Raw genomic sequence first — 16,914 nt, forward strand, 5'->3', positions numbered from 1 at the left:
AGCTTCAAGACTGAGAGGTGAACATGAGCTCTGGCAGTTTATATTAGTGCTAAGAAGATGGCAAGGTCTTGTTTTCCAAGGATCTGTTTGCCTAAATAAAAGGCTAGCCATTTAGTGAGGAATGTTTGGTTCATGAAACAAAAGTACAAAGAAGTTTCGGTCCCAGGCCATTCTTTTGCCTCAAGTGATTGGCAAAAGATGCCTTAAGAATCATGTATTTTTCAGCTGTCTGTAAATTTATTGATATTCTAAATCTGAGGGCCTTTTCTAATGCATTGTTCAGTTGTTTTCAGTCCTTTCCAACTCTTTGTGCCCCGATTTGGAGTTTTCTTGGCAGAAATAGAAAAATAGTTTGCCATTTCCTTCTCCAAATCATTTTACAGATGAGGAAACTGAAGCAAACAGGGTTATGTGACTTGCCCAGGGTCATATAGCTAATTTGTATCTGAGCCCAGAAATGATCTTCCTGGCTCCAGCATTCTATCCACTGTGCTACTAGCTGCCCCAGTAAGTTGTCATAAAGCTAGAGGAACTAAATCACATATCAATCTTGAAGGTTTGCTATAAATACTAAATTAAAAGAGAGAACATAATAAATAAGGGGAAGGATGATTCACAGGTATTCTGGAAGAGGCAGAAAAGTCTTGTTGGGATAGATTTTATCCTATACCCAAAAACAAGAAACATTTCCTAGTATATTTGGTTATTAGATACTGTAGTATTAACAATACATTTTTGCAGAGATTAGCATGGAAAAATTGCTTATATGCTAATATTGGTTGTTGAAGATAAAAAAAAGCTAAAAAGTTTTTTTGAAGTACTTAATTAGACCCTCCAAATTAAGTTGGCATATACTCTGATACTTGGTTTTTTGTTTCTGGTTTGTTGTTATTTTTCGAATGAAAAGGAAGGAAAAGCTGAGAATAGGATGAAATCAATAAAAAGGAACTATTATATAGTTCAGTAAGAACTATGTAATTGACTTACTTGTATTGGCCCTGAAGCTTTGTTGACTATATATTATGATTCAGTAATTGGTAGTCACTACATTGTGAGCAACTAATATTGCAGAAAACAAAACAGATTGTATTTTAATAGATAGGAAAATTCATAGTATTGATGTAGGAATTGTATGTGTACAGTCAAACCATAATTTGTCTAAGCAAGGATTAGAGCTAATTAAGTGCAAGAAGAAAGACTGGGGAGATGGTATATATTAATTATATATATATATATATATATATGTACTCTGAAATTCCGTCCCCTTTGATTGGGATCTCCCAGACTCCAGAAAATCTATGAGAGAGCTTTTCTAAGGTAAATCACCCCATTGATGCATCAGGAAATTCCACATTTCAGAAACCTTCAAAAAGTGATTTCCATTTAATTGGAAATCTAGGCCTGACTTTGGCTTTCTTTTCAACCTGAAACCTGAGCCTCAGGTTTTCTATAAAGGATATTTCTAAACTCATTTTCTTTGCATAATGTCCAAAGTAGCATGCCTTGCCTCTTTGGCATAGCTGCCAGGACTTCTGCCCAGTGAGAAGACATTTTCTTCTGTGCCAGCTTCCATTTCCTTAATAGGACTTTGTCACTGAAGAAGTCAGTTTTTCTAGCAAAGCTGATTTCTCATCCAACAATAAACTTCCATTTTTGCCACTTAAAACTCTTCAGGTTCGTTAATTCTTTCACAAAGGACCTGTGCCAATCAAAAGGGGATTTCCACAATTCTGACTGCCACTAGAACCTCATTGAAGTGTTTTGCCCTTTGACTGGGGGGAGGGGGAGGAAGGAAGAGATTTGTAAGTAGGAGCAGATTGACTTTCAACAAGCAATATTCAACAGTGGGCTGAAAGATGCAAAGAATGTAAAGTGCTGAGCTTGTTTTTAATTTTAATTTTTTTTAGGACAAAAATATGAAGCAACAGAAATAATACCGTCAATGAACCTCTGATTAAAAAATATTAGCTCTAATAATAAAATGTAGAACAAGATGTATTATTATCAAAATTGCTTGCTATTATGATGGAAGAAATCTAGTGTAGAGTTAAAGTTGCAAAGGAAAAGCCAGGAAAAGCTCCTGTGTGTGTATGACATCGTGCCAATTTCACCAAGCCCCAGAACACTTCAATGCCTCTTGAAAGAAACTTATAATCATCAAAAGAGTTTGATCTTTCCGTTCACAAAGGAGAGACCTAGTGTATGAATGGCCATTGCTGACATTACAACATATGTTTTAGTGGCAACTATAAAATTTTTGCTATTACTCTGAATACCTCAAAAGATAGTATAGATTAACAGATTAGGAAAAGGGGAGCAGATTATAGTATCTTTGAGAAATTGAAAGCTCTTTTTACAACCCCAAACTTAATATGGGAGCAAAGACCCATTTAAAAATATCTGAGTGGTCTTTTTGTATAACAGTAAAATGTGAAATACAATAACCTCTGAAAAAAATTTTAAAGAATAACACTGGAAGGGTTATGTTCAGGCTATAAATTTGGAATTTGAAAGAATTGAGTAAAAGATGTCCCTGAGGAATTGTATGATAAAGAGAGAAGATAAATGATGAGGGGAACCCTGAAACTGTCCTAACTTTGGGGTAACTGCTGGAGAAACACTCCTAGGAGAGGCCTGCCTCAGGGAATCAAGTTAAAGTGGTTTCTTTCTGTTATCTTGGTGGGACTAGTTAAGTCCAAGACTACTCCTACTTAGCTCAAACTTAAGTAGTCTCATTTAGCTGGAAATCTAGATTAATATCCACCCCTATTGAGCTGGATTGGCTCAGGAACACTCCCAGTAAATGGTCCCATTCTACTGGAAATCTAGGCCTTAGGGGCAGTAACCTCATTCAATTGAAACTTCAGTCTCAAATCTCTTTTAAAAGAGCAACTTTGGGGTTCATTTCTTTGCAGAGGCCCAAAGCAGGAACATTCCAGGCCAAGAGACCTCTCCTTGGGTATTCTGAGAATTATATCATCTCTCTATAATTTTTCATTTCCATTTTCTCCTTTCTTTGTTTCAGTGACAATAAGCTTATCTGCTGCCTTCCTAATTCATAGCTTTGTGAACCATTTGAATTTCCTTGAGATAATTTTTAATTGAAAGGTGATACTGGGAAAAAAAAGGGGCCTTCTTATCTACCAAGGAACTCCCCAAACTTTGTATTTCCCTTTTTGTTTTCCTGCCATGAAGGTAGCCAGTGAAGAAAAGCTATCAGACTGGTTTATATCTGATTGGAAAAAGCCACCAATTAGTAGCTATATACCTTTAGGTGAAGCAGATCTAGGAGGAAATCTGAACTCTAAGTTTGTCTTGGAAATAGGGAATCCCTTTTTCATTCCAACATACTGCTGGTCCTTGATAAGAGGTTTAGAAAGTTAGTGATTTCTAAATATGGCTTGCGGGCTTATTTTTTTAGTTCAGCTGAACTTTTCTTCCTCTCAGTTACAATCGAGATGACTTTGAACAGGTACAGGAGTCATACATGATAAAACAAAAGTTGTTCTGTGTTAAGCTGTCCTTTCCTTATGTCTTAAGCTTGAAGTCTAAGGTTAAATAGATGTAGGAAAGGTGTATCTTTTTTTAAGGGCCTTAAAATTGGGCTTATAGGTTAGAAGATGTCTAGGAGAACTTATAAGGGATATGAGGAACAGGAAAGAATATAATTAAGACAATTTCAGGGAGATTTGATGTAGTTATCTACTTTTCCTTGTTCTAATTTCATTTTTAAAATTGTTTTTTATTGTTTCCCTTTCCATTCCTTTCTTCCCCTCCTCTTCCCTCCCCCTTTTTTTTAAACAGGAAGGATTAAGATAAACAGACTTTAAACATTGACTTTCAACTAGCCAGGGTCTTCCATCATACTCTTCTCTTGTGGCCCATGTGCTACTCCCTTTGCCCTCTTTGTGTGACTGGCCCCCAACGCAATGTGTGTTTGTCAAACCATGGAAGTGGGGAAGTATGGCAAGAATGCAAGTCGATCTGGAAACCGGGGAGTCCTCCTGGAGCCCTTCATCCATCAGGTGGGCGGCCACAGCAGCATGATGCGCTATGATGACCACACCGTCTGCAAGCCCCTTATTTCCCGGGAGCAGCGTTTCTATGAATCCCTTCCCCCAGAAATGAAGGAGTTCACCCCCGAATACAAAGGTAAGCTCCAGCTGGTCACTGTGATCCATTATACCAAATTGCCCGTTGGCAGGCAAGAGCTTTCTGCTTTGGTAGATTTCTGTAATGATCTTTAGATGATTTTTCTAGTTACTTTCATTAGTTAATAATGATTGTAATTGTATTTCCTTGTTCTCAAAGCAACATTGTGGTTTTCATTCCAGAATAATTCAATTACTTTTTCCTAATTATACTAAATAAGCTTTTTATGGGGAAGAAATGTCCATTTGTGGTGTTGATTTTAGTGGGCCACTCAGAAGTTCTCAGGCTTTTTCCTCTCCAAACGAGTTTCAATTGGCTTGTAAACAGGATACATTTAGAATTCATCTAGCCTCGCCTCACCTCATTTTATAGATGAGAATGTGAAACTCAGCCAGGTTCCCTGATTTGTCTAAGGCCCCACAGGCAGGGAGCCTTCTGTGCCCTGCCTAGATTTTAGGACTCTGTGTCCCTGTGCTGTGCAGCATTGGAGGCCCTGATGGCGGTCAGTGTGCAATAGCTCCGGGGTCTTGTGTTGGTGGGCTTGTGCAGAAGTGGTGGTAACTCTCCTGGGGCAGGTAGAGAGGGGTTTAAAGAACATTTTCTGTAGAGCTTTTTTTAGAATTATGAGATAGCTGAGGAGGGTGGGAAGATGCTGTCCAGCCTGGACCTGTCTATACTAAAGAAACAGGGATAAATAGAAGGGCTTTTGAGGAGTATTGGGACCTGGAAGAATTGACATTTAAAAGACAGTAGCAAGGAAATAAATAACATTTATTTAAATAAAATAAATAGCAACATTAGCGATTGCCTCCTTTACTTTTTAGGAGAAGGCTGTTAGGAGGAACTCTCTTAATTAGTAAAGAGCATCTCAAAGTTTTTTTAAAGGGAATGAGGATTAATGCTGCAGGAAAAGGGGAAGAATAGTATCTCCCAGTTACCATTGGTAAGCTCTTTGCTCCTTTGTTCAGTGAAGCTGACTCTGATCTTTGTATGAGAAAACTGGAGCTAAATGTCATAGAGCCTGATTGGAAGCCCCAGTGGTTTAACTTCTCTGAGGATCAGTCTTCGCATCTCTAAAATGACAGTGTTGGACTAGGTGACTTTGGAGCTTTATATTTAAGAGCCTGTGATTTTTGTACCATTTGCTTTTTATGGGATAAGCCTCATTTGATATGAGTGAAGGGGAAGTAAAATTACAGATTTCCTTCCCAAGAAGGGAAAGAACCCAGAAGTTGGGTGTTTCTCTTACTAGTGGGATTTGCTTTTTCTCTTCAGTGAGGAAAGAGGGAGTTGGGACAGAATTTAAGATGCTAAAATTTCTTCTCAGGAAGTGCTATGTGGAGCCCCTAATCATCTCTTCTCCTCCCAGCTCTGATGACTGTGCCTTGGACCTTTTCTGGTTGTCTGCGCTGAAAAGGAGACAAGTCTCTCTTGGCTTTAGGGAGAGCAGAATGTAACCAGTTTCTCTGAGCCGACGATGCCATTGATCTTCTCTGCTGCTTTGACAGTGTTTAAAACAAGCAGTGGGAATTGTGACAGGGAGCTCTTATCAAGTTTCTGGTGCTCTGCTCTAGTTGTCAGCAGCTTGGTAAGGCAGCAGAGCTTACCCTTGGCTCTGCCTGACCCATAAGCTTCATGTGGTGCACACATTGCCAGAGCTGAAAAGTGTTTGCAGAGCACTTAGCACCCCCCTTACATGGGAGGAGCCCACGGCTTCCACAGGCAGAGGAGCTGTGAGCCCAGTATAATCTGCAGAGTTTCCCACTTGTACATCCCACTGTCCTAACCCTGTGATGCAGTTTTGAGGTATCCCATGGTGGGGCCCCTCAAAAGTAGCTGAAGTGTTTCACAAAAGCTCTTGTGTTCTGGGAAACTGGGCAGTTGTCATATCATAGACTTGAAAGACAGGCAGGATCTAGAATATGATCACAGTCCCAGTCTCTTCCTAGTTAAGAGTTTTAGGACCTGACCTGTTCCCTATATTTACCTTCAGTTCTTCCCATTAAACAACAGATGTTAAACTTAATCACAGGTTTTTTAAATGACATTTAATGTCTTCTGTTAAAATAAAACAAACTTTGGGGTTATTAGTGGCAGAGGTTTGAGAGGTGATGTAACTAAACCTGCCTGTTATGTTATCAATCTTGCTAAAACCTACTTGCCCAGAACATTGTGGCTTAAGCCAAATGTTAGTGAATGGGCCTTTCCCTTCCTCTCTACCTGGGGTAAAGGTGAAAGAGAAGAAAGTTCTTGAATTTGGAATTTTCAAACCAGCAATGGGGCATTGCATAGAGTTTCCCCACCTGCTTGTTTTGATAGACAAATGTGTATATATACACACATGCAAGCCCTTCGCTCACCAGATTTCTGGTTCTTTATACATGATATATAAATTGTAGATTTGTCTTTTTCATGTACCAGAACCTCTCTTAGCATTTGATTGGTTGGAGATCTTGAAGGTAATTGTTACGGTTGGAGCTGGAAATTTGCCAAAGAACATGGCAGATGAGGACACTGGAAGGTTATTGCCACAGGCTGTTTCTAATAGATTCTCCAGATTCCAACTGGCTCTTCCTATCCAGCTGTAGAAAAGAGTTGAGAAGACATTTTCTGAGCAATATAGAACTGATCAACCAATTGAGAAAAAAATTGTTTAAAACCAAGCAATCACTGCTACAACTTTGTCTTGAGCCAAAATTGGTTTTTAGGGGACAAGAAATTTTTATATTTTGCTACTTAGTATAAAACCAACAATCGAAGACCGTCTTTCTCCTCTTGATTAAAAGAAGGCTTGCAGAATTAATCTCGACACCAAGACTCTCCTTGTAAAATGAAGGAGTTGAATTAGATGACTTAAGGACAGCCCCAAATCTAGAGGCTGGAATCTTCTTCCTTGTAACACAAAAAAGAATTTTAGACTCAGAAGAGGCTTTAAAAAGGAGCCTTGCCAACCTCCAAGGATCAGTTAAGTGTCTGGGATTCATTACTTTTAATTTCTTCTCTTTGAACTGGTGTTTGTAGCCCTAGCCCCTTTGGTAAAGATCCAGGAGACACTGTGTGCACAGTTTGTTGATAGAATGACTGTGTGAGGCTAGTAACTGTGGGAGGAGCATTAACATAGAAAAACCTAAAAGAGTTAGAAAGATAGACTAAAACTGTCAAGTATTTTAGTCTATTAGAAGATGCTTCTAGTCCTATGGTGGAAGAATCTCTTGAATGAAGAGCTGACTGAGATACTTGCTAAAATCTGTGAAAACTGTTAATTTGAGAAATATCTGCCTCTGAAATATTCCTTGCTAATAACACTGGCAGAGATGAAAAGCGGAATTAATCATGAAAAAACAAGGTGAGAAAAAAGAAAGTCATAAAGGGTTAAGAGCGTTCATTGTGGTCAAACCAAACTTGCGGGAGTTGCATTTAGAGGGTTTCTCCTGGCCGCCTGCCTCCCTGTGCACATTGTGAGGTTTCTGCATCTGCAGGAGGCTCAGAAACACCAGAGTTAGTGTCCTTCATTCTCCATTCATTATCTCCAGAAGATAACATGTCTCCATCTTGTAGAGGGTGTTCTCTTCCTGGGGACCGCATTAAATGGTGGCTGACTGTTCCTTTCCTCCTGGCAGGTGTTGTGTCTGTCTGTTTCGAGGGGGACAGCGATGGCTACATTAACCTGGTGGCCTATCCTTATGTGGAAAGTGAGGCCCTGGACCAGGACGACCCCCCCGAGCGAGAGCAGCCCCGACGCAAGCATTCTCGCCGGAGCCTGCACCGCTCGGGCAGTGGCAGTGAACACAAGGATGAACGGGCAGGGCTGGTTCCGGAGAGCTCAGATAGGTAACGGGATGCCAGGAGCGTGGTCCCCGGGAACATGGCTGGCAGCCGTGGTGTTGCCTGGGACACACAAATGGGAGTTAGAGCCACTGTTTGGGCTTCTTTTAAAAGGAGGGACAGAAAAAAAAACTTAAAAGGCCCAGTCTTTGGAATGGGCTCCTTACAAAACCCTGTATGCCTTCTGAGGGAAGGGGGGGGAGTAAAAAACAAGGCCCAGCAGACAACCTCAGCTCTCACTGCATTCAGAGTCGTCCCTGAGTTAGGAGTGGAGGTAGTGAGTGGGGCAGCCCCTTGAAATGCCCCTCAGGGACAGGTAGGGCCGAGTGCTTCTGTGCCCCGGCCTGCCTATGACCCTGGTGCGCTTTCTTTCCCCAGCCTGCAGGAGTTGAAGAGCCCCAAGATGGAGCTGCACATCCACTCAGAAGTCCCCTTCCAGATGCTTGATGGGAACAGTGGCCTGAGCTCAGAAAAAATCAGCTACAACCCCTGGAGCCTTCGCTGCCACAAGCAGCAGCTGAGCCGCATGCGCTCGGAGTCCAAGGAGAGGAAGCTCTACAGTATCCTTCAGAGTGGGCGGGGGAGAGGCTGGGGAGCCCTTGCCATCAGCTCCCCGTTTTTCTCTTTCCCACCAGTGTTTTTCAACTGTGGGTTTTCTCTCTTGTTTTAATTTCTCCTTTTAGTGCCAGTGGAGCAGAATTTTAAAACCTAACTTTTAGTGCTTTTGAAAAATAGAATTAAAAAATCCTGAGTGCTTTGAGAGGCCAGCTGTGCAAGGGCTGACTCCCCTTGTGTCCCTGGCACATCACTTTGGTTGTCACTGACTCCAAGTTCATACTCTATTCTCATGGAATAAAATGAGATCTAAAAGCTTAGATGACATGATCAAGCAGTTATTCTAATACATGGAGTTTGGAGTAATACATATATGAAGGCACATTAGTCTTAGAAAATGTGCCAGTAGGGGCAGCTAGGTGGCGCAGTGGGTAGGGCACCAGCCTGAAGTCAGGAGGACCTGAATCCTCAGACACTTCACACTTACTGGCTGTGTGACCCTGGGCAAGTCACTTAATTCCAATTGCCTCAGCCAAAAAGAAAAGAAAAGAAAAGAAAAAGGAAATATGTTGTAGATCCTCATAGATATGAACATAATAGGGTTCAGTCTTACAGAATACCAGATGCCACTGTAAAACACTAGGTAGCAGGATTAAACAAAAATTTCCTACCCTGTGCATTGTTGGCCAGGGTTCAGCATGAAAAGGCAGACTTTGAATTCCAGGGCTCCAGTGTCATTGTTTATGTGATGAGGCAGGTCCTTTTTCCTCACTAAGCTCTAATTTTTCATGTATAACAGGAGATAATTAGACTTAGATATGCTCTGTGTGTGTGTATGTACACATGTAGCCAGGTTTTTATCTCTGAGGGTACTGATTACCATCAGGATAGACCACATTGCTACAGGTGATGAACACGAGACCTGGGTAAAGAGAAGGGAAGGGAACCAGAGGGAGGACAGAGCAAAACTTCTTTAGCAAAGTTCCAGGACCGCTTCATTTGGATGCAGGGAGAGAATGCCACGATAGGAAAGCTATCTACCATGACCTCAGACTGTCAGTGACTCTGGGAATGTGGGAATGGGATCATTGCCCCCATAGGTTTTGGTCAGACAAGTCATATTTGTGCCACAAAGACTCCACAAAAGCTGTGAACAGTCTAGGAAAGGGAATTTGAAGGGATGTTCATGAATGTGTCAGAAAACAGGCATGTTGGGAACAAAGATGTGGGCTTGAAACCAGGTTCTGTCTCTGAGGGGACTTTTAACAGGTCTTTGTATCCATACCCCCTCCTTCTTACCATTCATTTATCATCAGTTCCAGCTCCTAAAGTTGGGGGAATGGATTAGATCATTTCTAAGGTCCCTTTTATCTCTGAAATCCATGCATTCACTAATGAAAGAATTCATTTAAATGGTTTAAATGGCTATTAAAATGCATGGAGTCCTTATGAATATGTCAAATAATAAGTAAGAATGACACCTTTGTTGGAGAATTTAAGTAAATGGAATCCCAGAGATCAAAGAGATCCACTCTAACTCTTGGAGCATTTGTTGAGAACCTGCTGTATGCAGAACACTACTGAGCACTGGGGTTACAAGGTCAAAATTCAAAGCAAAGGTATTGATTTCTAGGAAGGGGCTTCCACAAGTGATGGAGGTGCTCAGAGTCAGACTGGAAGGAGTCCTCGTGCATCCCCCAGGCCTAGCCCCTCGCTGACCCGAGGGCAGGCCCGTCTCCTTGACTTGAGTCTCTAGAGTTCCTCTTGCTGGAGAACGTGGTGCATCACTTCAAGTTCCCTTGTGTGTTAGATCTGAAGATGGGGACCCGGCAGCACGGCGACGACGCCTCAGAGGAGAAGGCCGCCCGGCAGATGAAGAAGTGTGAGCAGAGCACCTCTGCCACGCTGGGCGTGCGAGTCTGTGGAATGCAGGTACAGGCCCGGCGCGGCCCTCGCGGCTGCTGCTGGGGGCCAGCACAGTGTCAGGGCTCCCTCTGCTGGCGGATGCTTTTGCTTTGGGGCCTCAGTGCCAAGGTGAAGGCTCAGGGGTGGGGTACCCCGGAGCCGCCTTCAACCTGCCCCTTCCCACTTTGGGTCCTGTGCAGGCCAGGCCTTCAGGAGTGTGACGGTCACAGAGTCATCTCTGCGAGGGAATTTCCACCACAGGGTGCTCCCTGACCGTTTCCTGCCCTATTTATGCCTGCAGAAGGTGAGCCGTTAAGCCTTCATGTTCTTGCTTTTCAGCCTAAGATCTGAGTATCTCGACAAGGGCTCCTTGAGGCTCACAGGGACCATGGCAGTTGGGGTCTTCTCTGGAGCCCAGAGCTCAGCCAAGGGGTGTTTCCTGTAGCCTCAGGATCCTGCTTCTGGTTCCCAGAAATCAACTCTGGAGGGAGGTCTCGGTGGGTTCCCTGCTACAGCTTAGCCTCCTCCTAATGGAGGGGTGTAGCATGTGGGGAAGAAAGGAGGGAGGCACCGACCCTCAGCCTTGGGAATAGACTCTAGCATCATTTCCCATGTGAAGTGGACCTACCATGTCCTTAATGGATGACAATATCCATTAAAACCCTGGTCTGTTATCAGACCACGGCAGGAGACCACAGATACCATTGTTCACGGCGCATTAACTCTGTCTCCTGATCTTTCAGGTTTTTCAGCTGGATACGGGGCATTATTTGTGCAGGAATAAATATTATGGTCGTGGGCTCTCGATCGAAGGCTTCCGCAATGCTCTCTATCAGTATCTCCACAACGGCCTGGACCTCCGGAGAGATCTTTTTGAGCCCATCTTGAGCAAACTTCGGGGTTTGAAGTCTGTGCTGGAGAGGCAGGCCTCTTACCGCTTTTACTCCAGCTCACTCCTTATCATTTACGATGGGAAGGAGTGCAGGGCAGAGATGTTCCTAGACCGCCGGGCAGATGCGCGCTCGAAGAACGTGGACTTGGGGCTCCCTGAGATGACGCCCGACGGCACCGGCCCCAGCACCAGCCCCGAGATGTCCTCCTCAGCCACCCCCAAGGTGGACGTCCGCATGATTGACTTTGCCCACAGCACGTTCAAGGGCTTTCGGGATGACCCCACTGTGCACGACGGGCCCGACAAGGGCTACATGTTCGGGCTCGACAGCCTCATCACCATCATGGAGCAGATGCGCGAGGAAAACCAGTAGTGTCCTACGCTGGGCCCCCGCGTCAGTCAACTCCCCAGAGCCCTCCCCTCTCCACCCACAGGCAGGGACCATCCACTCTGAACTCACCACATAGGGCGGACGAGACAGACTTTGGTTTTCAAGGGTTCTATTTCTCTTTGGTGTAAACAGAAAGGAATGATTTTAGCTGTAGCCCGGAATACATATATATAAAAGTGAAGGAGAGAGAGGAGAAAGCAGCAGCTGTGCTCAGCCACTTTATCACCTTGTCCAGGCTGGCTTAGGAAGAGGATCTGCGGATGTCTGGGCCTCGGTGAGACTCAGCTGCTCTGGCCTTGTGCGTCCGCAAGCGCGTGCCTGGTTTGTGGCCAAAAGGAGGCTCTGGGCAGGGGCCAGGGACCACAAACTTTTCCGAATCCACCGACCCCTTGATCGGCTCACTCGAAGCCTCCAGCGGGAGCCACAGTTCAGGTGCCTGACTGAAGGGCAGGCTTTTCAGTCGGGCACGCAAGCCCCCGGGCTCTTGCATGTCACTTATTCCTGAGAGAGGCTCTGGGGGCACCAGACCCACCTGTAGCAAGTGGGGACAAGCAAGTGGGACTCTGGGTAGCAAACAGTCTGGTGTGAGGTGTCTTTTAGGTCTGAGGAGAAGAGGAATGACTAAGAGAAAGAGAGTGAGAGAGAGAAAGTGTGTGAATGAGTGAGATTGTGTGTATGAGAGAGTGTGTGCATGCGTGTTTTTTTTTCAGCATCCCCTAGCAGGGATGGGGGGGGAAGAACAGCCAGTCAGACTTCTCTGGTGAACCAGGTTGCCTGAAGAGAGAGCCTTGGAACCACACTCCTCCCTCCCCCCACTCCCCCACCTCCCTAGCTACTTGCTGCTGCTTACTGCTGTTGTTTCTTGCCTTTTAAAATTGAGCTGCAAGAGACTGAACTAAGCCATTTGAAGATGGGATGGGGAAGATAGCAGGTTTGTGAAGTTGGACCAGTAGTTAAAAGAATCCAGGTGTGCATGGGACACAGGAGCAAAGACCAGCCTCAGCAAGTATTTGGCTTCCTCTGGCCCTCCTTGGTATCCCTGTGAACCCCACTCCACTTCCTACCACCTGGCTGCATGCATCCAAACTCTTGCAGCATGAGAAGTGTTTCCTTCACAAACCTAGGAAAGTGAATTTTAATCCTATTAATCCTATTCTCTCCCCCTTTCCTCACTCCCCCTCACTCTCAGCAGATCATTTTTTGGGCACTGGGCAGTGGGTGGGGAAGGGCTGGAATGATGGATCATGACCAGGGCTGCTTCTGGCCATCAACTTAGATGGGAGCTGGAGACTTGTTTTAGGACAGGGAAAGAAGGCACTTAAATTGATTAGCTCTTAAGATCTCCAGCTTGGCTGCCATATTGCTTCTTGCTGCTTTTTCCCAGGAGCCCCAGATCCTATAGAACTCTAAGGTGTCACATGATCTGCACCTCCTGTTTCAAGAGTGGCTTGGTCAGGAGCTGCAGGACTTGCTTAATAAAACCAGGACATAGAAGCAAGAAGTGCAAGCCTTGGAAATGAGCCCCCAGTGGGTTCTGGCTTCTTTGGTGCCCCTGAATTTGAAGTTTAAAAGGGAGAGTGTTGAGTGATATTTCAGGATTCCTTTATTTCCACCAGGGCCAGCTCTTAGGTTTGTCCCAAGCTATGGGCTGCCCTATGCAGTGATGAGGGTGGCTGCCTTTGTTTTCCCCACTGAGATTCACCCCTTTGTGTACTCCCTTCTCAAGCAACTACTAATTGGGTTCTTCCCTTGGAGTTGGACTCTCTATAAGATGCTGAAGTTTCTGGAGGAAGTGGATTAAGTTGTAGGAAGTACCACAAGATGGGCTCTTCCTGTTGAACAATCTCAGTGCACAATGGTTAGCATAACCAAGGGAGGCAGCTGGAGTGAAAGCGAAGCCAAAGCTGAAGGCTAAGTTTTCTCAGCTCAGAAAGAACTTTGGACTCTTGGCCCAGCCCTTGCTTCTCTCCGGGTCAAAGGATCAGAACAGGTCGCCCGAGGCTGGCGGCCATGCCTGGCTTACAGATCTGAAGCACTGAGAGTAGTCTTGGGCGGTGATCCACCACATTGGGACTTCTTGCCAACCTAGATACCGAGAGTTTCCCAGAGGCTTCACTGATACTGCCAGTCTGGACAGCTCACTGAGGACAACCTGTTCCGGGCTCCTAGGCTCCAGAGGGACTCAGAAGCATGCTTGTGCACGAGAGAGCGTTGTGTGTATGATATCTTTAACCTCATTTTCCTGTAGGGAACTCAGCATGTATCATTGTTACCTTATGTCTATCTTGGCTTCAGCGTGGAAAGGAAGCTGAGCCATCTCTAGATGAGACCGTGAGGGATATGGTCTCTTTCTTTTTAGACATCCAGGCACTCCATCTTACGTTTGGTCCTGGAGCTTTGAGAGTTTCCCTCAGAGGTAGGCTGGCCTCTAGATCTGGGCCTCTGGAGAGCCCTCCACCAGAAGGGATTTTGAAGTTAAAACGCCACTGACTGGTTAGCCCAGTGATCCCCGGGGGCAACCCCAGGGCCTTCTGGTGACATCCCACTTCTCCCTTGGCTCTGCTGTGGCCTCTGCCATGGGAGACAGGTGCCTTTTAAGAGCAGACAGTGTTCATTCCCAGTGCTATGCAGAGAAGACAGATGTCTGGGAGATCGTGCAGCGTGCCTGCTTTAGCTTTCCAGCCGGGTCAGGCCCCGGCTGCAGCAATCAGTGTTTCTGGGACCTTGGGATGATGTTCCTTGTCGTGAGCCCGGCTGCCCCTTGCTGAGGAGGAACAGGCTGGGCCTCCTAACTCAGTATTCCTGGGCCCGGGTGCTCCTGGGCTGGGCCCTGCCGGGGGGACGGCAGCAACATGTGAGAGTGGCCTTAGAGCAAGGGAACAACGGGGCAAGCCCACGCCCAGTCCCACAGGGTGGCGAGGGGTTTTTTGCCTCCCTGGGAAATGACAGTGAAAGCCACCTTTCAGATTTAGAGAGCATACCAAGACCTTCATCCAAAACGGGGGGGGGGGGGGGGGGGAGGGGAGGGCATCATTAAAGACAAGGGACACCCCCGGGAGCACTGGGCAGTGGATACTCTGCCATCCTTCTTCCCGCCCGTCCATCCCAGCCCGTGGCCTGCATCTCGTGGCCAACTTGGGGGGAGGGGCTGTGTGATCCCAGCACTGGACCAAAGAGGGGGATGGCAAAGGGAGTCTAGCGCACACGGGTGCTTTTGTTTGAAATCTCTGTACAGTATTTACGGGGGGCCAATGAGTAAGCACTAGCCACTTGCAAGAAATGGAAGACAGGGCTTTTGATGTCAGGCCTCCAGCAGGTCTGTGAAATGGGAATGGACCAGGGAGGGCCGGGGCTCCCCCAGAACCTAGAAGATTGCTTTGTTTGCCACATGGGGACATTGGGATCGATTTGTATTTCCATGAGAGGAACACTGCTCGCTTTGCTCATGGGGAAGTTGGCGAGATCCCATCTCCCACCGCTCTTCCTGGAAGGATAAGGACAATCAGCCACGTCAGCTCTGCTGGCTTAGGAAAAAACTCTCTTCTTGTCCAGTCTCCTGCATAGTAGCATTATTATTACATTTGTCTTCTGGCATTTTTCTGCATATCTTTAGTTTTCTTTGGAACTTGTTTAGGGGCATGATTGTAACAGTGTCTGTATTCACCCCGCACTGTTCCCTTGCCTTCTGTCTAAAAGTCATGTATATAAAAATAAAGTCACCTAGAAACATACAAGTGCAGTCTGTGTGGTTTAAGACATTCCTCGGAGAAGACGCATGGAGGGAGAGACCCATATTGACCTGCTCAGACCTTCCTTCAGATTGAGCCATTCCCGTCCTGTTCTGGAGAAATGAATCTCTCAGCTCTCAGTCTTGAGGGGAAGTGACAGGAAAATTAAGGTCATCATGTGGGTGCATCAGCAGGGCAAAGCGAGGTGACGTGGAAGAAGAGACTTGTTTCTCCTTCACTCCTCACATTCATTCCTGCCTGGGCCACAGCCCTGAAGCCAGTTGTGTCCTGACCGGGAACCTGCACTTGGATGAGGGAAAGTGGTTTGGGAGCAGAGGCTGGGCAGCTCCGGAAACAAAGGTCAGCTGTAGCAGAGAGGCCCTGGGAAGGATGGGTTTTGAAGGGTCAGGTATCGGAGCTTGATATTTAAAACTTGGAGTTGACTGTGTGGTAGTGTCACTGTTACCCCGACACTGAGGAGGAGAGCAGAAGGTGGGGGCTTTTCAGTGCGAGGCAGGGACCCACAGGAAAGAGATGGTGCGGGGTGAGTTTGAAGGAGCCCAGAGAGGCCCCAAAAGGTCTGTCTGCTCTGGGAGCCGTGATCCAGCAGAGTCGTGATGCTGGCTGCCTGAGGCACATTTTCTGTACCCAGCAGTCATGAGTTGGTGGCCCTGGTCTCCCTCCTGGGGGATGGGGAGAGAGATTGAGGGCCCTCCCCCAGGAAAGAAGTGACCTGATACCAGATTATTGTGGGGAGAAAGGGCTACAGGGAAACTCCCAGGCTCAGGAGCTTTGTGCCCCAGAAGGATGAGCTTATTCTGCTACAGCAACTTCCATCTAGTGAGACCTGAAGAGAGGGAGAACCGGGGCCTTTCTGAATCCTGTCCCCTTTGTTTGGGTGAGGCCTTAAAAGTCTGAGGTGAAAGGTGAGAGTGGGCACTGCCCCTGAACTGGAGATGCCATAACTAAGGGCCCCCAACAAGCGGCTCCAGAGGGGCCCAAGCCAAACTACCTCAAAGAAGAAACAAGTCTCCCGGAGCCCAGGGACACTCACCAAGTCACCTTAGCAAACTTTGAGAGAGCTCTAGTACCTCCTCTGCCCAAAAGCCCTCAGCTAGCCTCTCAAGGGAGACACTATCTCAGAGGCCCTAATTTTGTTTTTTGGGGGAGAAAAGAAACTTGCCTTGTACACAGCAGACCATAAGAGGGATTCAATATAAAACTATTTCAGGAAAAACCTATATGGTACACATCTTCAAAGCTGTGCTTTTCTCTCCTGTGCACTTTTTACTTTTTTTCCTCCACCTACCCTTTCTCCCCCTAAAGAGCGCTACATTTAATCATGGGTATATATACATACATATACATATCTATATATTTATATGTAAGACCACACTATGCTGCTTCCAGGGATAGCACCTTCCTGAGTCCATGTTTTCTCACAACCAGCTCATTTCCTATATCAC

At 45.8% G+C, this 16,914-nt stretch overlaps 1 protein-coding gene across 7 annotated transcripts in view; it reads left to right on the forward strand.

Annotated features, from left to right (window-relative positions):
• Positions 1 to 15,454, forward strand: part of IP6K1 (inositol hexakisphosphate kinase 1) — a 64,058-nt gene extending 48,604 nt beyond the window's left edge. For 4 of the 7 annotated variants that reach the window (XM_051986405.1, XM_051986416.1, XM_051986396.1 and 1 more), the window contains 5 exons: positions 3,805 to 4,152; positions 7,773 to 7,983; positions 8,356 to 8,537; positions 10,289 to 10,464; positions 11,181 to 15,454. In XM_051986405.1, coding sequence (XP_051842365.1) covers positions 3,930 to 4,152; positions 7,773 to 7,983; positions 8,356 to 8,537; positions 10,289 to 10,464; positions 11,181 to 11,702 — 1,314 coding nt within the window. In that variant the 5' untranslated portion in view covers positions 3,805 to 3,929 and the 3' untranslated portion in view covers positions 11,703 to 15,454. The remainder of the gene's footprint in view (positions 1 to 3,804; positions 4,153 to 7,772; positions 7,984 to 8,355; positions 8,538 to 10,288; positions 10,465 to 11,180) is intronic. The other 3 variants (XM_051986427.1, XM_051986447.1, XM_051986438.1) reach the window with 1 other exon arrangement.
• Positions 15,455 to 16,914: the final 1,460 nt, after the last annotated feature.

Source organism: Antechinus flavipes, chromosome 1, assembly GCF_016432865.1.
Source record: "Antechinus flavipes isolate AdamAnt ecotype Samford, QLD, Australia chromosome 1, AdamAnt_v2, whole genome shotgun sequence".
Lineage (NCBI taxonomy): Eukaryota > Metazoa > Chordata > Mammalia > Dasyuromorphia > Dasyuridae > Antechinus > Antechinus flavipes.